Here is a 22623-nt window from a genome sequence, read left to right as displayed (position 1 = left end):
TTGGTTTGGCCCACTGCAGATCAAATCTAGCTGAATGTGGAACCTGAAGGAAAAGGAGTTTGAGAGCCATGCAATAAACGCTTTTCACATGAGCTTCCACATAAAAAGGTCAAGAGGGAAATCAAAAGGAGCCACAGAGCAGGCACAACTGATGGTGCATGGGCAGTAAAACTGAAATAAAAACTCAAAACAAGTATTTAGAGAAAGGTTAATGAGGGATCCAAAAAAAAAAAAAAAAAGTAGCAGGATTTAGATGAGTGCTGGGTCTGGCTATGAAGGCTCTGCTGTTGTGTTGTACTATTTCATTAGGACAGCGCACATTAATCAACATGCAAATTCATCCAAGTAGTGAACAGCCAGGACTCATTTACATCTGTTGTCCCTCTACAGCAGGGCTCGAAAAACTTATGTTCTTTCAGGTTCCACATTCAGCCCGATTTGATCTGCAGTGGGCCGAACCAGTAAAATAATAACAGAATAACCTATAAATGATGACAACTCCAAATTTTTGTCTTTGTTTTAGTGCAAAAAAACCATTAAATTATGAAAATACTCACTTTTATAAACTATCCAAACGAAAAAATGAGAATAATCTGAAAAAACTGAAATTTCTTCAGAAAAATCAGTGTAATTTTAACAATATTCTGCCTTCACTTCTCATTTGTCCATGCACATTATGGATCAGATCTACAAAGGCACTAAACACTGAGGAACAGGCAGAAAATAGTTCAAATTTGGCTGAATTTTCTTTAGACATTTCAGGTTATTCACATTTTATTGGTACAGGAGAGTTTGGAAATGTCAATATTTTCATAATTTAATGTTATTTTTTGCACTAAAACAAAGATAAACATTTGACGTTGTGGTTATTTATAGGCATATGTAATATTATTTTTTTGAGATTAAACCGAGAAGAAAATCTGCAGTCATTCTTTTTTGTTGGTTATTCTGCTGTTATTATTTGACTGTAGATCATATTGGTCTGTATGTGGAACCGCAACTAAAATGAGTTCCACAGCCTTGACTGGGGAATTTTTTTGCACTTTGTAAATTCATCCCAGGGGTCGGATTGGAACCTTTGGTGGGACGCATGTTTGACACCCCTGCTCTACAGTCACAATAACAAATCTGATTCTAAATAATGACAACTGCTCATTTCCAACAGTCTAGATAAAGACCATTTGTCTAATTTGGTAGAAACTGATTTCTATCTTTTCTCAGGGCCTCCAAAAAAACAAAAAAAAAAGGAGCAACAGCAGCTGTGTTTATATGGACCCCCAAAAAATGCTCTGATCTCAAGGAGTCATCGCTCAGTTTGACAGACGTGGTGTGAACCTTTGATAATGTGTGCGTCCATGTAAACAATTTCACAGGAATTAATATATTGCTCCTCATGGAGGTAACAATAAATGATAAGTTTCCAGACAAGATGGAAAACCAAACTGGTCTGTGTCTGATTTAGCTAAAGTTGGTGACATTACACCCAGTTCAAAGATTACAAATGAGGCAAAATGTGTGTCTATGATGCGGAGGTGTTCTAAAAAGAGAAATTCTGTCAGTATTTTCTCTGCTCATTAGAAGTGACACCTACATCTAGTCCCATCCAAACTACAAAACTGCTCCAGGAATAGACCGGAGACATTCTTGAGCTGTAATAAATAACTCCTTAGAACTGTTTTCAGTCATATTTTAAGATGCTACACATTATATCCAGCTGCAAACAGCCTGGAATCTGGAAAACAGAGGGCTGGTGCTATGAAAATCCTACATCTGATCCATAGACATATACAGGGGTTGGACAAAATAATGGAAACACCTTCACCTCAAGATGATAATGCTCCAATCCATACAGCTAGAATTGTTAAAGAATGGCATGAGGAACATTCTAATGAAGATGAGCATCTCGTATGGCCGGCACAGTCCCCAGACCTCAACATTATTGAGCATTTATGGTCAGTTTTAGAGATTCAAGTAAGACGTCGATTTCCACCGCCATCGTCTCTAAAAGAGTTGGAGGGTATTCTAACTGAAGAATGGCTTAAAATTCCTTTGGAAACAATTCACAAGTTGTATGAATCAATACCTCAGAGAATTGAGGCTGTAATTGCCGCAAAAGGTGGACCTACACCTTATTAAATTATATTTTGTTGATGTTTTAAGGTGTTTCCATTATTTTGTCCAACCCCTGTATATCAACCTCTGGATTACACTGGGTTATAAAAAAAATGTTTTTTGCAAGTTGTCTAGGTTTTTTCAACTGAATTAGGACCATTTTGCACCGCTAAATCCAAAAATGACATCTGTTTTTCTCAATCAGGTCAGGTTTTTTTGCTAATTTGATTTTGAAAAATTTCATCTTCTCACAAAATTTATTACATTTTTGTGACTTTATCAGTTGATTTTTATATATAGTTCTCACCCAAAATAGGTTTTAAGAGAAAAAAAATCATTTTCTAACAGGATTCCTGTTAGGTACAATGGTGTATTCACCGCAGATGTAGCAGAATACGTCAGGCTTATTTTTGCAAGATCTTCTGGTCGAAGCCATTTCATTCACCTGTAATATTAAAAAAACATTAATCATAAATTGGCAAAAGTAAAATCTTCAGAACTCGTTTATTGCAAGAAATATGAAAGAATTTTGTATCATATGATGTGAAAATGCCCATAAATGTAAGCAAAAATGTTAAAAAGCCAATATGTAGCATAGTTCAGAAAGTTGACCTGATTGAGCAAATTTAATGTGATTTTTGGATTCAGCACACCAAAATTATTCTAAATCAGCTCAAAAAACTTAAACAATAAATTTGTTGTTGACCAGTGTTATATACTGACAGTCAATAGAAACTTTGAGGTCTAAATGTCTGCATATTTCTGCTTGTAGGGGGGTTGTAATTATTCATTGTGGATTTATTGATGACTTAGTGCTCAGGTAGTTGAGATAATGATGAGTTGTCATGTTGTCACGGTTCATTGCACATGGGTTGGTCTCTTTGCAAAAGTGGACCAAATACACATTGAGCAGTACTCAGTGGGTATCTGCACAATTTAAGGATTGGTTTTGAAGGCCTATATAAAGGCCCAAAAAAGGCCACTATTGTTAGTCCAGTGAACAGCATCATGCCACGTCTATCGTGTGAACGTCTCCAGGTTGGTACTGGGTATGGTGGAGGCTGCTTTGAGTTCCAGTGATATAGCCAGGCATATGTATGGGCTGTTCCCAACACACAATCACAAACCTGGTTGAACGCCACAACACCACAGGCTCTGCTGACCATAGACCACCTGCATCGAAGCAGACGGAGGCCATACCCGGTATTGACTGTTGTGGCTTTGTATTTGGCAGGTGCCATTTTCTTTTGTTAAGTTTTTTGTTTTGAAATTATTCTTGAAACTTCAGATATTTGTTTGTGTATGCCAATATCCTGAACAAATGAGTCATATGAAAAAAATTCCAGTTTAGGGTTTCAAAATAAAAATTGTGTCGAACAATATGCTCTCAAAGTTTCAGATTATCTGCGGGTCTTGACAAATTTCCTGCAGAGTAGCAGCTTTACTTTTTGTGCACGTCAAAACTGTTCTGATTAACATGCTTTGTAAACACACGTTATAGGGTCACTTTATGTAGTTTTCTTGTAAACAACTAAGTGTGAATCAGTGGTTAAACAGATGACCATGTAAACACAGCTACTGTTTCTTAATCAGTCATTTCTACACTGACTCGGACAGTTTCATTATTATCAGCTGGTTCATATTTGGACTTTGCTGAAGCAGAGGAGTTAACAGCTGAACTCAAAGTGGAGCAGAACCAACAGAGATTCGTAGATTTTTTTCTGCACAATAAAGTATTTCTGACTGAACTATGACTCTGATTGATTATTCAACTTCAGTAGCGGTGTTAAATTGGCAGAATTATTAAACACTAATAATTTCACACCTGGGAAGGGAACACTTGACAAACACGCCATCGCTCACCCGAAACACAACCTGGTCCCAGTTCAAGTCACATGATCTGATGCAATCATGCGGGTACCGACAAGCTGCGACAACACGACATCTCAGCTCAACAGATGACCTGTTATCAGGATGCAGAGCCACTTGGACTATCTGGAATCCAAGCTGCTTATTCTGAACAGTTCATTGATTTCACCTCATATCCAAAGACATACATCGTTTTAAGGTTGTGAGATCCGACATGTTTTATTGTTAAATTTAAGAATTAAGTTTTATATTGATTTTTTGGCAACATCCTTCTACAAATAATTTGTAATATATTCTGTTATTAACAGTTTATATGTTTCAATAAACTATGCAAATATCGGAATAAGCTGTAAAAAAATACAATTTGAGAGGAGACTTGTGGCAGATGCATCAAATCATGTTGGAAATGTGATTCAGTAAAAACAACTGAACGAGCTTCATCTTTCTCTAACATCATATATTATTGTTTTTAACACACTCAAACTCGCACACACTCTCTCTACACAAAAACTCACACATGGAAACTAGGTCTGTGCATAATTACAAACACTAGCTCAAGGAAAAAACAGAGAGAGGAGAGCTACAGGAAGTGTAGCATAAGTACAAAACCTGCACCAGAACAGGAGACACGAGCTGCAGCAGCCTCATCTGAAACTCACCCTCATCCAGACACATGTGAACGCCTTCCTCACATCCACACACATGTGAACGCCTTCCTCACATCCACTCACACCATACGCTGATCCTCTGCTCACTCTCTGGCCTCTGTGTTCAATGTGGACTACTGCTGGTCTAATTGTGCTTGGCACGGATCCCTTTTAAGTAGTTTTTCCACCGTTTGACCACATCTTTGAAGAGGGGAGAATTGTCTATGGATGCCATGAGCTGCAGCTGGTTAATGTGCGTGGTGTGATAGTCCCAGCGAGCCAGGTTGGGTGCAGTCCCCAACATAAAGTGTCGAAGGTCATAGATGCTCCCGGAGCCGGTGTCAAAGAGCGGGAGCATGCTCTTCAGCGACTCCATGCCTCGGCTGAAGAGCTGCCCCGCCTCCCTGCCCAGCTTCTCTCCGGCCGTCTCAGTCAAATCGTACAGTCCCAGCAGAGAGTAGATGAAGCCGTTCAGGACGAAGGAGCTGGGGGTGGTGGGGTATTCTTCATACCAGTCGTATTTGTTCATGAACACAGCTTTGACCCCGTGCTGCGCTGAAGGCACCTTGTACGGTCCTACTGCCTTGAGGGCAGCGTTGAGGTAAGCCTGGTCCTTGGTGAGGAGGTAGGCTCGGACCAGGGTGGACATGGCCTGGCCCTGGGCCATAGCGGAATACCAGCCGGGCTCCAACGGCCGGAAGCCTTCGCCCAGTTTACGGGTGACCATGATGGGCCAGCCGCCGTGTTCGTCCTGGTTACGGAGCAGCCAGTCGCTGGCGGCAAAGAAGGCGGCCATGTGGGCGGTGGTTGAGATAGTCACATTGTCAACACAGCCTCGACCGTGGAGAACTAATCGCACCACCCGCCTTGGCATGATCTGACAGAAACCAGATGCAAATACAGATAGAAGAACAATGAGAGACTGAATGAGAACCTCCCAAAAATCAACTAAGCAAACGTGCAAATATTTGTTTAAGTTTCAATACATATCATCCTGAGTCATATATTAAAGACAAAATGAAATCACAAGAAAAACTGCAGCATTATTTCAATCTTAAGCAATGTGGAACACCATAAAATATATGAGACATTGTTTATCCAAATGAGGAAAATATTTGACTGGAACCGTTATAAGACATGGAGAGATCAGCAAACACATTTACAAGCGCAGCTTCCACCAAAGGTCCAACCCTTCAAGAGAAAAGAAGAAATTCACAGTTTTCTCAAATACTTGAGAAAAATCCCTGAAATATTTCAAACTAATGATAAAATTAAAAGAATCTGAAGGAATTCCAGGTGGCCTTCTTGGATGCTTGTGTGTGGACACCGTTAACATCAGGACCCTTTGGACTGGAACGTGAGCTGAACACTGTAGAGCCTGACAAAGGTTTAACAAAGACATCTTACATTTCAAATATTCATTCTTGGTACAGTGGGATTGGAGTGATGTTCAGCTTCAGCTAGAGTCCTTTACACACAGAATGCCTCCAAATGCTGTGAAATATCTAAATACTTTCTTATCCTCCTCTGGGGAAGATTGTTTTAAAAGGTTTTGTGGTACATTTATGATCCTTTGACCATCGCTGATCCTAAATGACAAACCCTTTCTTGGATGTTGCTGTGAAAAGAAGTACTTTCAGACATCACTGTTTTGTTTTTCTGATTTGGGGTCATATTTTTTTGTATTGGTAAAAGAGACAATCCAAAAGCTAAACAACATTTAGGTCTTTTTATTACAATGTTTTCGACACAAATCTATGTCTTGTGTTTTTATCCAGGCCTCACCTTGGTGGCCTTAACGGCCTTGGTGTTGGACAACCCGACGCCCTTCCTGAGGTCGGTGAGCAGGTCCCGGGTCAGCGTGCTCCAGGCGGTGCGTGGCCCGATGCCGTACGTGATGTCACGGTCTTTGAAGGCGATGAGCTGCGTGTTGGTCACGTAGTGGATGTTGAAGGGCGGACCTTTCTCTGTGGTTTCCAAGACCACAGACACACTGCCGTTGGAGCTAAATTTGAGGTCCAGGCTGAGGATGAAATCTTTGGAGTTACCCAGTGGAAGGGAGACGCCCTCTGAAGATTCTGTGGTGGGGGTGGGGGGGTGGGGGGGGTCACAAGATGAAAGGGGGCACTGGTAAATATTCACAACCTGAATTATAGAACAAGACATTTTCTCATGTTCCTCTGAAAACATTTATTCAGGATAACGGAGATGACGGTGCATCTGTCTGTCATGCTTTGAAATGCGAGTCTGTGTTTGATCTTCTTCATACTTGAATGTTTTCTTTGGATCCTGTGGTTCACTCTGTTCTCACAGGTTTTGAAATGATCAATAAAAGGCATTTTTAGAACAATTCTACAGTGCAAACCTTAGTCTGTAGACCCAGGGTCTTGTAATGTTGTAATGTTATTACCTGTGAGAAGTGTGTGTGTGTGTGTGTGTGTGTGTGTGTGTGTGTGTGTGTACCAATGAGAGACACTTTTACAAACACAGACACACACACACACACACACACGCATAGATGTGTGACTGCACACTGACCTTAATTAGGAGGAGGACAGAAGGGAAGGAACACAGGGAGAAAAAAAGAAAAGAACAGATGCAGAAAAACCAGATCTGAGCAGACAGCGAAGGAAGAGGCTGACTGACTGCAGCAGGACTGGGCTACGTTACAGACAAGATCAAATAAGGTTTAATTTCAGTCAGTATCAAAGACTGACCAACATTTTTAATTACCTATGTTTAATAAACACCACTGAGAAACAAGGCTGAACACAAAAAATAAAATACAAGGGATGAAGCATTAGGACAAATGTTCTTTTAAGTGTTAAAACAGATGGTGAACTGTGGTTTTAAACCATTCTTTTTGGTCAGATCATGATAAAGTGTGGAAAGTTTTGTAATTCTGCAGGTAGGGCATCACAAATAATTACAATGATAACATTTTTTGTTGAATATCTATGTTTAAATGTGGCATAACCATTTTTAAGTCACTACAGAGCCGCTATTATAATATTATAGTTGACAAATGCACTGATGATGCTAATCCTGTTAGGCTATTGCTTACAAAATATAGTAAATATCCATACAAAGCATCATGTTTATATGCTTGCATGATCAAAAACTATTCCCCACATTCAGCAGTGCCTGTTGCCATTGAATTCTGAATTCCTACATTTAATTTACAACAGAAATAGCAGTGCCATATAGTGGTTGGTGCTCTAAACAAAAATATGAATAATACTAGAAAATCTCCGCCAAGGCAGATCAGTGCCCCCCCCCCCCCCCCCCCCCCCCCCCCCCCCCCCCCCAGTCACCACCAAAATTTAATCATTTGTTCCTTGTGCCAGTATCAACATTTCCTGAGATTTTCATCCAAATCCGTCCATAACTTTTTGAGTTATCTTGCACACGGACAAACAGACAGACAGACAAACCAACGCCGAGAGAAACAGAACCTCCTTGGCGGAGGTAATAACTTGAACTGAGCAAAACAACAAAACACTGCAATATTTCAAAAGGGTTTGTGTGACAATATATAAAGAACAAACCTAAAAGATATAATTACCACATTATAAAAATACATTTTAATGAAGATTTTCTAAAGTCTGAAAACAAAGCCAAGAGAAGGTGTTTCCACTCAGATATTTTCAGTTACAGTATGCTTTATGAGTGTGATTTTTACCAAAAGAAACCAAAATGTGAAAAAACCTGGTAGAGGCAACAGTCAAAAATATACTGCCAACTGCAGTTTTAATGCATTGAATCAAACTATTGTACACTGTATTCAATGCATATTGTTTACTATACTTATTATACTGTAAATTTATCTTAAAAGTATCTATTGTCGGTATATTATGCTATTAGGGCTGCAACTAATGATTACTTTCCTTGTCAGTTAATCTGTTGATTGTTTTCTGGAATTGATCAATGAAAAAATGTCAGTAAATAGTGGACATTTCATGGACATTTCGATCAGTGGTTTTGTGAAGCTCAACATAACGTCTGCAAATGTAACATAACATTCAATTTACTGTCTTAGAGGAGGAGAAAGCAGAAAATATTCCTATTTGAGGGAAGGAAATCAGAAATTTGGTTTTTTTTGGGCACAAACTGATTATCAAAATAGTTAGTTAATAGTCAATATCTAATAATTTTACGGCCAAGGTCAACACTACAGCAACTTCTCTATTTCATTTTATATTCCATCTCCTCCCTCCAAGGCTCACAGACAGCACATACAGTAGACAGCCACCACTGCTCTCACACTAAATCAACTCTGCACCGGGTCAGTTCAGGAACTTCATCTGATGTTCTTGAATTCATTCCAACCTCCAGCCTGAAGCACCAGCAGCTTCTGAAAACCATCTCTCCTTTGCCCATGTATAGCACAAGTGAAAAAGAAAAAAAAACAACTTTTCTACTTCTAATAATGCTCAAGATGTCAACAAGGAGGACGGTCAAAGGATGATGGGATGTGCAAATTGTCTTAAATGGCTAAAATGTGCTTAGAGGTCTTATTTCTGTCTTTGTGCATAAGAAATCAATATAAGTGAATCCCCAAAGGAACTTTGTGTTGGTAAATGCAAGTTCTGCAAATGGACAGGATTTCAGTTCTGTTGCAACATGTTGATGGTCATATGAACTATGTTTTCAGCTCAAAAATGTCCAATTTCATCACAATCAATGCTATATTTTCATGTCACAAATGGCCAAGTTATATTTGAACTGAATTTACCTGAAAAACAAATATTCTATTTTTTTAGATTCCCCAGTTTTTCTTACCAGATTCTATCAGACATATCACATGTTTTATTTTTACAGGTGTCAATATGGAGTATGGTGCTGATCCATCCTGCTTATGTTACGCCAATACATACATTAAGAATGTCACACGTCACTTTTTAAAGCAACATTTTTCTAATAATGAGCATTTTTATAAAGAAATAACAATTCTATATTGTTATTTCCCCTTTAGTATGATGATAAACTATACAATAAATAATTCTGATCCTAGTTTTTGCACAGGGATCATTTGTGGAAACGGTGACATGGCTGCTGAGCATCAGTATGATGGGATCTGTAACAACCATGTCACATCCGTCCACTGCCACATTTTGTGTTTTTGTGTCAGCTGTTACTGTTTTAGATCCACAATACTAACATTTATGAATAAAAGGAGAATTAGCAATAGTAAGTCTATAAGTTTATTCCTAATAAAGTACTGGTACTGACCAGATCATCATGGGTAATGTCACGTCCGTCCACCAGCAAAAGTTTTCACATACACGTGTTATTCAAAATCCAAAATTTCTGAAAATAGAGCTTCCACTGTCAAATAATATCAGTTGTCTGCACAAATGGATTAGCATTATTTCAACACAGTTCTATGCATTTCTTACAACTTTTTTTTTTTTGACAAAAATGGACACTCATTTGACCCCCTAAGTAAATTTTAGCTGCTTAAAAAAAACAGTTCAAGAGAGTGAAAATGAGCCTGTAGTGAAAAGACCATTGAGAATCAGAGACGGGGAGATTTCACATCCATGAGAGACGAGCTGAGACAAAGACAGTCGATTGGGAGGAGAATGAAGGAGAGAGCCAGTCTGGCAGGGGCCTCTGGATGACTACGCTTCTTTAATGCACTCATAAATCCATTACTTAAGGCAATGCACAGAGTAAGTGGATTTGTACTCTGGCCCCGTGATTACTCTGCCATCAATAAAGGATAGGCAGGGAATATAGACTAGATTCTACCTCCTCCGCTCAGCTCAGCTCTCTTTCTGTTTAGCAATAAGTCATGAAGCAGAGATGACATGCAGTGAGAAAAAAAAGTCACGCTAGTAGACAAGAATAAGCATCTGTGAACATATGTACAATGTGTGTTGTGCATGTGATTTAAAGATACAAGAGACACTGCAGGTGTGATGATTCACACCCCCCCCACCCCCCCATCTTCTGGAGGCTACACCGGCATCTAGTTGCAGGACATGGTTGCTGACAGCTGTTATGCAATTCCTAAAACATGTTTGGTGATACATTTTGGATATTTTGTTGGTAATAATGTAAGAAAAAATGATAGATATTTGTTAAAAAATACTATTAGTAGCCTGTAGAAAGGCTATTACCAACAAATGGTGCAGATTAGAACAACCTACAACTAACGATTGGTTTCAAATTGTGAATGGAGTATTTGAGATAGAGATTATGACCCACAGATTAAGAACTCAAGAAGAACAGCGTCATGATAAATGGGAAAAATGGACAATTTTCATTTCAACATCACATTACTAAAACAAATTGTTAGTCACAAAGGTTTTTTTTATGGTCAGTGTATACCAAATGTCCCTTACGTTTGTATTGTACAGAATTCAAAACAATAAAAATAAAGTACCAAAAAAAAGAATTCTTGCCTCACATGTTCTGTATAAGAATTTTATTTGACTTTAAATAGAGACCAATGTGTTTTGGCCAGCAGTTGAAAAAAATGCATTATGCTGGTTATGTGTTTCCTGATGACCTAACAAGTGCTGCCAGAGTTCTTAACCTGAAACAAACCAGATAAAATTTATCGTATGAAATTAGGAATTACTTGTCTTCATTTATGTGCAATATAAGTGTAAAGTGTCAAATTTTAACAAAAAGTCAGAAAACATAAATGTATTAGTGTGTGAGCATTAAAACCATCTTTAAGTCGTGTGGCTGCAGGTTCAGCCATCATAATAGCAACATCTGACCGACTGTTTCTGTAAAAGTAGCTGGACCTGACATCATGTTGCTACATATGATCCAATAAACAGCTACATAAAGCAGATAATGAATATTAACTTTGCACTAATGTGAACAACACCTTTAGCATCAGTAACAGAACTCATACCATGAGGACTTAGCAATAAGTCATGAAGCAGAGATGACATGCAGTGAGAAATATAAATCACGCTAGTAGACAAGAATAAGCATCTGTGAACACATGTACCAGTACAACGTGTGTGATGCATGTGTATGTGATTTAAAGATACAAGAGACAATGCAGGTGTGATGATTCACCCCCCCAACACACGTCCTCTGGAGGCTACACTGGCATCTAGTTGCAGGACATGGTTGCTGACAGCTGTTACTCCACCGAATCTCTGCACGCTAATTCAAACAGGAGCTGGATTATTCAAAACTATCAAACCAACCGCGAGAGGGATCAGAAAATAAAAGGTGCTGAGCTGACGGCGTCAGTGCAGGAATGTGCAGATGGTAGGTTATTATCAGGGGACAGACGATTGATCCACTTGTCAGAGGATATGAGAGGCTGTTCAGCACTGGTGCCCTAGATACAGTAAGGAGTAAAAAATGAAAGAAAGAAAAGAAGAAAGAGGAAGGAAGAGAGGGGAGGATGGAGGGGGGTGAAGGAAAAAAAAACTGACAGGAGGGGAAGAAAAGGAGGAACGTCTGGATAGGATTTATAATGAGACTGCCAAAGGAGACATTAAAATGGATCAAGCCAAAATGATCACAATGTGTAGGAAGCACTAGAGGTAATAAATGGGTGGAAAGAGAGTAAATAGAGGTGTAAGATGCACTGAAATCTGGTAAGATTAATGGAGAAGAAAAGCTGCCTACGGAGAGCTGAAAAGTGATGATGAAAACATGATGATGCTGGGGAAAAGAACAGGAGCTATGATGCAGAGTTGAGCTGGAAGGCAAGGTGAGTGGAGGGGTGGGGGTGGGGGGATTACTGGTGAAATGAAAAGAAACTGTTGATGATGAGAGGTTGAAAGCTGTGGAATTAGAAGGAGGAGGAAATTACTGTAGAGACTGCAGCTCAACACAGGACACAAGAGTGTGCCCTGGAAATATCAGTGGGAGATCAGTGGAGAATAAAGACGGCTCACAGTCGACGCCGGAGAAAAAGAGTTTGACTTTCCCTGATTCCAAAAATAACTGCAAACTAGTTTGTGGCCTTGGTCACTTTGCAGCAGTAAAATGAGGCCAGATTTCTAATCTGTATTATAGTAGAAAGTCACATTTTATTTAAAGGTACCGTATTTAGACAACACAAGTCACAAGATTTGAGAGGAGAGCATTTTTCTGACTAACGATTTTCACATATCAAACTCTGATGCAGGTGTGGAGAGAAGCTCATGTAAAGGTGCACATGTTTAATGTAACGTGAATGGAGACTCTTGTGTTGGGAGCTTGCTTGTTCATTCATTCATTCGTTTGTTTATTTCGAGGATTTACAGAATACATGCAAATTTAAAATTAAAAAAAAAAAAAACATTCATCTATACTCGAAAAGGAGTGGGAAGAAGAAAAACTGATTTAATCCCACCCCCATTCTCATCATCAAATAACTGAAGATAATAACATTTTATATACACACTCCTGTCCTTTGACTTCAAGCCAGAACAATGAACAAAATAGGCCTAAACCAAATTAGAATAAACTCATTTGACAGTATTTACACTGTAGAACCAAAATGTGTGTGAAAAATAGAAACAAAGTACATTCCTGGTGGTGTTACCATGGTAACAATTAACCATCAACTTACATGATAATAATTACAGACCAACAATGGTAAAAACAAAAAACTACAATACCACAAGTGGTAAAGAACAGCAATAATTACATACCAACAATAGTAAAAACAATAGCAGATGGTAAAGGACAACACAGACCAACTAGATGAGGAACAACAAACACACATTAACATATATGACAGAATATTGATGTAACATCAGTATTCAGACCCTCCATCTTTATACTGGGACCAGACCATATGTTTACAGAACAGTTTAAATGGGTGAATATTTTGGTGTTGCTTGTGTCGGATGTCCAGACTGTTCCAAAGTTCCACTCCACATACAGATGCACAAAAACGTTTACGAGTGGTTCCAAATTTGGGTAATGCCAAATCTCCAAAGCCTCTCAAATTATGAGTTCTCTCCTGAATTGTGAAGTTTTTTGTAAAAAAAAAACAAAAAAACATTACATGACACGACATTAGCTAACTCAATTTCTAAGCTAACAATAGTTTCAGTTGTCAACATCCATGGTAAAGATTCAGTGTGTGACATTTAGTAACGTATAGTGGTGAAGTTGCAGACTAAAACCAACTGAACACCCCTCATCCTCCTCCAAGGTTCTGGAAAATTTACATACAAGGTCCTTGTTAGGGCTAGTATTTCCTCTGTCATTTTTTGGGTTTCTATTAGTTAAAAGGATATAAATCTGGTCCACAACTCTGCCATTTTTTAGACACAAACTGGTTTATTATTAGAATAATTTTGTATTTCTTCAGGTAGCTCCTCTGAAATCTTACATCCTGGACCTTTAACATTTACCTGGCTAAGGGAGAAATGAAAAACAATTATACATATTATTTCTGGAGGTGGACTCACTTGCTTTCTTGAGATCTCTGTTGAGAGTTAGAAGAATCAGGCACTTGTGAGAAAATGAGTAGTAATTTATGAGCTTAAGAAAGCCTGATTATGCATGTACTAATATTATGAAGAATGTTTCAGTCTTAAGGAGAGGCGACATCTCACTGCTACAGCTAATGACGTAATAGATTTGCTACTAGCATGGGAGCTAATTATCATAGCGAGGTGCATCTAAGTCTTCCAAAACATGTTTCCTCTTCAGTGTTCATGCATGGCTGAAGTGTTCCCATGGTACCCCTGGCTCAGCTACAGATCTGGCATGTGACTCTTTTCTTAGCTGTGTCACATATGAAATGTTCCCCAACTCTGGACCACTTGTTTGGCTTTAGCTTCACTTCGACCACCTCCATTCTGCTGCTGCCCCTTCTGACCCCAGCCATTAGTGCACATGTGCTGTCAGTCAGGGAAAAGTGTGACGTCTGACTCTGAGCCACTTCAGCTGGATACGGTGAAACATTGCTTAACCATTGCTTAGCTAGTTGACTAGTCGTTGCAACCCTCATGCCTACTATTTTCTAATTCCAACTAGGACCCAGATTTCTGGATCCAGGCTGACTACTGGTTGAAAAGAGTCAAATCATTCAAAATTATTTAGATTTGCAAACCAGAATGACTCCCATGTTGATGAAAAAGGTCCATCACTCATTAGCTGTGGTTAATGCAATATACAACACCCTACATCTAGTGATATTCCGCATATTAATGAAGGGCAAAACAGAAAAAAGAACAAGTGTTCAGAGAACGCAAACCTCCGCCAAGCACCCCTGAACGGTGTGCATGTGTGGATCGAATATTTCTTTTTAAATTCAACAGTTTCAAAGTTGTTCCATACAGCAGAAAAAGTTGAAGCTTGGTACTAGTCATGTGTATGTCAAATTATATTCAATTCCAATCAATATTTGTTGAGTTCTACTGAAAAATGTGTGGTAAATGGGATTTTCAATGTTAAATGTAAATGTCCACAGAGTCCACATTCCACAGTGGATGTGGACAGTTTTTTGCCAGTTACAAGATATTGTTCTAAGCTATGCGTGGATCAAATTGGAGGCTAATCGCAATCATTTTGAATTTTTGATGAATTTTGGAAAATTGCTCAATGATGACAGATAGGAAAATTGTAGATTTTGTTACCTTGCTGTGACCTTGAACTTTGGCCTACTTGGCCCAAAATTTAATGGGTTGGTCCCAGGGCCTAGGCCTATCTGTGGGTACAATTTGGGAAAGATGGGTGGAATAGTTTTCCCCTAAAGTTGCTAAAAACAAACAAACACACAAACAAACAAATACACAAAGCAAAGTGATCACAATACCTCCTGGAGGAGGTAAAAATATACCACAACATTAGACAGTACCTACATAAGCCCCTGTTCATTAGTCCTTTAAAATCACGTCATCATAGAAACTATAATAAATTCAACATGGAATCCTGAAAGGTCTAAAATACAGAAATAGCTAAGATTCTCAGTTCCTAGATAATCAGCCCTGAATATAATTCATGAGCTCCTGTGCCTATCCTCTCCACCTTGTACAACTAGCCTGAAAACGTGTTTGTTTGGGAGACAATAAGATAAGAGATGTGAGTAAAGCCATAGTCCTCTCTTATTTCTCCTCTTTACAGATCAATTTTCAGATGCATAAGGGAGACAGCAGCACATAATAAATGTCTATACAGTCTAAGGGAGGTTGGAGCAGAGTGGACTCGTATGAGCCTTGGATATAAAGGAAGAGAAGCACATTTAATTACATTCCATGCAGTTAAAACACACAAAATAAGACAAAGGGCAATACCAACCAGTCAGCTGTGCTTCTATTGGTGAATCACTATATTTTCTGGTGCTTACTAAATACACATTTGCAGAAAAGATGCAGTTTATGGCACAGCCACTAGAGGTGAGGAAAAACATTGATATGGGAATGTATTCTGTTACTTTCCCTTTCAGTACATTATTGATATACTGGCGCCAAATATTTTTACTAAACCCAGTGCACATGTAGGCACAGCAGCTGCATGTGTTTAAGAAGGAGCTCATACATCATTTCATCACAGGTGTCAAATTCTGGCTAAAGTGACATCACAATGCATTGAATAACTCCTACTTCTTCGTCCCTTTACAGCAGTTTTCTTCATGTGATGTATTGTACATCACTGGTCTTCAACCAGGTTAATTTGAGTCCCACATGCACTTTTGGTCATTGATTTGTGACCCACTTTGATGGAATTCAAACCAAGAAAAGATTTATTTTCCAACAACAGGCTGTTAATCACATTTTCAATGTCAGCAATAGTTTTGAGCTTTCAAAACTCATAACTCAGACGATAAACTGAGTGAACATCACAACTGAATTTTGTTGATTCTTATGAAAATGAGTAAAATTAACATAACGATATAAATACTTACACACACATAATGAGTTAGAATTCTACAATACAAGGTGTTATTTTAATTTAACACACACATGTGGAGCCTGTTCAGAATCTAAATGATATTTCAGTTTTTATGTTTTGAGGTTTTAGTAGGTCAGTTCACTGGAATCCACATTTAACTCCCCAGTATTTGCTCTTCAAACATGAACAATAATATAAACTTAGCATCCTCTTTCAATTAGTGTCCTGCACATTTTTCATGCACCATGCATAAAACCCAACATCAGACAGTAAAGCAATAAAAATAGAGTGTTTTTACATCATACTTTACAACCCATTTAAAAACTTTGGGGTCACCAGGGCCCACCAGCTGAGAAAGCTAATCATCATAGATTATTAAAGTATTGCTGCATTATGAAACATATCATGACAGGTACGAGACTGTGAATATTTGCTTCAATTTAAGAACATTCCCTCTTAAATTCTGAGCTGAAAAATAAGATAATGATGATGACATGTAGAATGAACGTAATCATAAAATCTCAAACTGTCACAGAGGTATGCATACATTTGAGTAGAAAGAACCTGATTAATCTGTGCCAAAAGGATGGTTTGCAAAATATCATCTGAATTTGGCTACGATAGCAGCTGATGGATTTAACCTCCTCAGACCCAGCTATGGGTTTTCTGTCCACATTTGTGGACAAGAGTTTCACAACTTTATACAAAAAAAAGAAAAGAAAACTGTCCACCAGAAAGGACATTCCATAAAAATTTTAAAAACTGCATCTGAAAAAACTGTTGCATCATGATGTTTCCAATATAGGCACTGATTTAATAAAAAACAAAAAAAGCTGGTACTTTGCTGACATTTCCTGGGTCTGACGAGGTTAATAATTATTTAGTGTCTAATAAATCTAAATCTATATCTACTATATCTATCTAAAGTGTTTCTTTGAATTTCATTGTAAGATACAACAAGTGGTGCCAGGCACAACAAACCCCGCCCCTCGCACATATTGTAGCTCTTTTTGTCATCCTGTCTATGTGTGTGCTGATATCTGCACATCAGTTGTTTCTATATATGTGCCTAAGTTTGAAGTAAACAAACAAAATTGATGTTTTTTTCAGACATGTGAAATTTCGCCTATTACAAGTAAATGGGAAAAAAAAAGATTTTAAAAATTCATTAAAAAAATTTAACCTTGACCTAAACAAACAAAGGAACAAACCAAACCAAAAACAATTTCCCTTGCCTCCCCTTCGGGGGGTGGGGGAAAGCATTTCTGAACACCTAAATAAATCACAAGCGCATTAGAGAAAGGTTATACTGGAAAACAACTGACAGTACATGGGGAATATGAAAACAAGCCCTTTCCCCCCCCACACATGGGTTTTAAGTTTTCTTTTGTTAATTCATGAAATATCACAAGAAAACTCAAACCATTTTTAGCTTACCGGCCGACAGGCCGTAAGCTATTGTCGTCATGTGGCGTCCGTCTGTCGTCGTCGTCTGTCGTCATCGCCTGTCGTCTGTTACAAAACTTTCAATCATCTTCTTCTCTGAAACTATAATTCTGATTGACTTCAAACTTGGTATACAGCTTCTTTATGATGATGTCAACAAAAGTTAGTGGAATTATTTGGATCCAGATCTGATTCTGGATTTGGTGCCACTTTGAAAAATTTCCCCATTATAAGAGATAGGAAGTGGATTGATACAATAAATCCGTAAGTATCAATGATATCAACTTGGACTTAGAATTATTTACAGATCTGATTGGAATATGACCAAAACATGGGCTATTTCTGTAATATAATAAATAAACATAACTGGGTGATAATAAATGGCATCTGGATACATTTCCCAAAGCTTTTAATTTGGCCGGTAAGCTACAGGGCCATTAGTCCTATTTTTGAAAGCTAAATTTTATTTTAGGTTCCTAATTGTAATACTATTTTACTGCTCAAAATAAATAAATGAATGAATGAATAATAAAAAATAAAAAGGCTTGTATCCATTGTAGATTACAGTATTTTAAAACAAAACTTGAAAACCCACTTCTGAAAAGGAAAGCTAACTGGTCCATTTGAGTTCTGCTGGCAGGTCCACATGTTTACCTGCTGCACATCAGTGGACAGTAAAAGGGGTTGATGAGCCACTGGCACAAACTGGAGCTCTTCATCAACAGTTCACTGTGGTTGGTCCAACAGCACACATTTAAACAGATCCCTCTGCGAAGCAAAGGACAATGTGTCTATTTCTTGCCCACACAATAGCAGCTTTTTTTTTTTTCAATAAACTGCATTTGGTCTGTACTTCTCAATAAAAGCTCCCACTGGTGTGCAGACTTGGTTTAAGGCAGCAGCAGGACTCCTTTTGTAAGAACAGCTACTTAACTTGGCTCTGACATGACGGAAGGCCATCAGCAAAAAGGAACATAATAATGGTGTGAAAGTGAACTAGAAAAACACAAAGATCCAGTCAAACTATTGGGGCTCTTAGTGTTTCCTTATGTGAAATAATTCTGTACATTATATGTAATTATGTTGAGAGATGTTAAAAATCATGTCCAAAGAGTTCAATTGCAGCCACACTGTACAACATCAATCTAATAAACTTAGCTGTGACACATATGTGAACTGTGTGATATCGATCTGTGCTTCAATGGTTGTAAAACTAAGCCTCAGTAATGATTTCCCTATTACTACAGAGGTATTTAAATCAATGTTTAAAAAAAAAAAAAATCAATCAAAGACATATGGAAGGAGGAGAGTGTGACATGGCAAAAGAAGACAAGGCAGGATGCATTTATATTTCAACGAAAACCTGAGGTTAGCCGTCTTAGTGAACACAAAAGCCCCTGTCGTGCTGATGAATGTGCCACTTTCATGACGTGTTCCTATGGTTGTTAACCCTCAGAGATCTATAACAGCTTTTTGGTGACCTGTACTCTATCACTCTATCACTCTATCACTCTATCTATCTATCTATCTATCTATCTATCTATCTATCTATCTATCTATCTATCTATCTACCTACCTACCTACCTACCTACCTACCTACCTACCTACCTACCTACCTACCTACCTACCTACCCATCCATTGTCAAACACCACCTGATTCAGCTGAACGTTGAAATTCATTCAGTTAATTTACAGTCACATTTTACATCCGCATTATCTGAGAAAAGACAAATAAGATAAATTAAGAAATAACTGCTATAAAAATGTGATGTTTTCACTGTGAATCTCGAGGAATGATTTTTTTTCTGATTTAGAGAAATAAAAGTAGATGTTTTATACTTCCAAAAGAATTTTAGTCTACACTCTTAACAAAGTTTGCAGGTTACAGCTGTGTATACACTCAAATAAGATACAAATAGTTTTAAATGGTTAATTAGGTAGCCTCACACTGACATGGTCAAACTTAAGTACCATTTTCTGTTGCTGTCAGAATTTTGTCCTAGACTGTGTTTGGTCACAAAACCAAGACAACATGTATGTGAACCTCGATGTTTTGTCAAAGACATTCAGAACAATGTGGGTTGTTTCACTCGTGACACAAATTTAAGGGTGAACCTGCGTGTTCCACTGTGAGCCGATCAAACCAGTTCCCTGAATGGACTGAATGTTCTCCTTATATTTATGACAGTTAGTCTTGTGCAGAGCAGATTTCTTAGCAGTGATGGGAGAGATTCAAGACATGTTTGGTGAGTGTAGGGATGTAACTATTACCGGGATAATGATAAACCATGGTAAAATTGCAGACGGTTAGTATTACCGTTTAAATTCTAATCATGACAACCACGTTTGATTACCTCACTTTTCCGGAGAAAACACCTATGTAAAGATCTGCTTTTATGTCAAATATTTGAGTATAGTTTAATTTATTACAATTTAGATTTTCTGTTCCTAATATTTGGAACCAATATTGACTTTTAAAGTCTTTGAAAAGGTTCATTAAGCATCTTTGTGTTATTTATGCAATAAATTATATACATTTTTCACATCGGATTTTATATATTTTTTAGTGGTGGGCAGCGATTAAAATTTTTAATCGCGATTAATCGCATGGCTTTCTGCGATTAATCGCATAGTTGTTGGGGGTGGGGGGGGGGATGCATCAACAGCATGTATTGCCTTTCAGTGATATTCCAGACTGGAAGTACTCCGGTGATAAAAATAATTGCACGTCAGTGCTTCCAAACAACTGTGTCCTTCTCAACCCCACCATCTGAAGACATTTAAAATGAAAATGTCCATGTAAAAAACCACTACTTTTACACATGTTTATGTCCCCACCAGTGTATTTACAGTTGTGAGTGACTGACAGGAGTCTTAAGCCCACTAATCAGTACTAATACTAATAAGCCCAATAATATGTGATGTTCAGTTGTTCAAAGCAAGCAAAAGGGGCCCTGAAGTGGTCAGAATAAGTGGCACTAACGTATGTTTTGTCCTTTCCATGTTACCGTAGTTAGTTCGGACATAGAACTAACAGACATGTTTCTTTCACTCTTGTTTGTATGGCCCCAAAAACGTTTGCCTGTGAGTATTTTATGTTCAGTTGTTGTAAGAATGAATAGTATCAAATATCTCTAATGTGAGCCTTTGTTGCTGAATAAAAAGACGTTGTAAATCTTTAATTAACCTGTAAATGCTACTCGTTAGCGTGTCTATGGATTTTCCCATTCAAGTTAGCATCGAGATAAAATGACTGCTAACACAACATTCACATCGTAAATGAGTAAAGGTTAGTTCAAAGGCTGACATATTAGACCTAAACACAACCAATGAATTTACATAAACTTAGCATGAGCCTGCATAAAGAATTAGCAACCCATCTCCGACTGCTTGCATAAACAAATTAGCTTAAACATCAGCATTACTTGTAAAGTTCGCCGGTTTTCTCCTCTCAGCTGCACATACACACAGCACCGGTGTGTGGACCGGCAAAATAAAAGCATGAGTTTCAAAATAAGAGTCCGTATGTATAAATCAACTAAGACTTGCTTGAAAGGCAGAACAATAATAAAACGGCGTTAACGTGAGATAGAAAAAAATTGTCGGCGTTATTTAATGAATGCGTTAACGCGGTAATAACGCGTTAACTTGCCCACCCCTAATATTTTTATGTGTTTTTTTTGTCCTTTTATGTTTTTATAGTAGGTTAAAGTGAAAAAAATAATAGGCAGATGATATAGATGAAGTTGTGCTGCAAAAAAAATCCCAAACATGGGTATAGTAAACATTTGTTTATATAGTATATAAAGGCAAAATCAAAAGGACTGAAAAACGGACAAAAAAGGCTCAGACCACTAAGGGTTAATATTTGAATGTTTCTGCCAACAGAAAGTGCACTGTGCCAATTATTTTATTTGTTTTTGTTGTTGATATTGTTGTTGTTTTGTTTTGTTTTTTTCAAAATACAACTTGGTTAAATTATTTTAGTGTGTGTATTAGTACTTTTTGAACATGTTGGGTACAATTTCAATAATACCACGATAATAATGATAACCGTGATAATTTTGGTCACAATAACCGTGATATGAAATTTTCATATCGTTACATCCCTAGGTGAGTATAGTCATTGTTACCTTTGGTTTTGACAGTACAAAGTACAAAGATGTAAAAGTGCCTGTGTTTGGTCCATGGTTCAGCTGGTGACAAATAGTAGAAGTGCCATAAATAGGCCTGGCCTTTCCAAATACCTCAAACTGTCACTCTCCTATAGTACAATTATTTAGCTGATGTTAGATCTTATCAGGTCAGATTTGCAATTTGTTGGTCTATGCCAGTCTTTAAGATCATTACACATGTCATCTGATTGCTATGAAACCCACTGTTTTTTCCAGAATAGTTGCTTAAGTGAACTGAGAACAGACTCTGGTGTCTTTTTCCAGAGCCCAAGGCTGTGACATGTTTACACCTGGAGAATGAAGCCTGCATCTTTAAGTGTCTTTGCTCAATGTGTGACGTAGGACACCGTTTTTTTTTCTTGTCTTGTATCTGGGGAATAACAGACACAGTGTAAAAAGCAGGTGTATTTTCATGGTCATTTCTGCCTTTATGGAGTCTAGAGAAGTGACAGGAGGACATCTAACAAACGTCCTTCACTGAACTTGAACCTGGGATAATAGTTTGTGGCCTAAACCATTCTACTGCAGTAGACAGAAGAGTCCAGTGTAATACTGAT

The 22623-nt window shown here is 38.0% G+C and overlaps 1 protein-coding gene across 4 annotated transcripts in view; it reads right to left on the bottom strand.

The window, feature by feature from the left end:
• Positions 1-4184: 4184 nt before the first annotated feature.
• Positions 4185-22623, bottom strand: part of glceb (glucuronic acid epimerase b) — a 113506-nt gene continuing 95067 nt past the window's right edge. For all 4 annotated transcript variants that reach the window (XM_030122841.1, XM_030122834.1, XM_030122849.1 and 1 more), the window contains 2 exons: positions 6414-6706; positions 4185-5505 (listed from right to left, as the gene is read on the bottom strand). In XM_030122841.1, coding sequence (XP_029978701.1) covers positions 4774-5505; positions 6414-6706 — 1025 coding nt within the window. In that variant the 3' untranslated portion in view covers positions 4185-4773. The remainder of the gene's footprint in view (positions 5506-6413; positions 6707-22623) is intronic.

This window comes from Sphaeramia orbicularis, chromosome 3 (genome assembly GCF_902148855.1).
Source record: "Sphaeramia orbicularis chromosome 3, fSphaOr1.1, whole genome shotgun sequence".
Taxonomy (NCBI): domain Eukaryota; kingdom Metazoa; phylum Chordata; class Actinopteri; order Kurtiformes; family Apogonidae; genus Sphaeramia; species Sphaeramia orbicularis.
The sequence above is the reverse complement of the archived record's forward strand: the minus strand, read 5'-3'. Positions and strand labels throughout refer to the sequence as shown.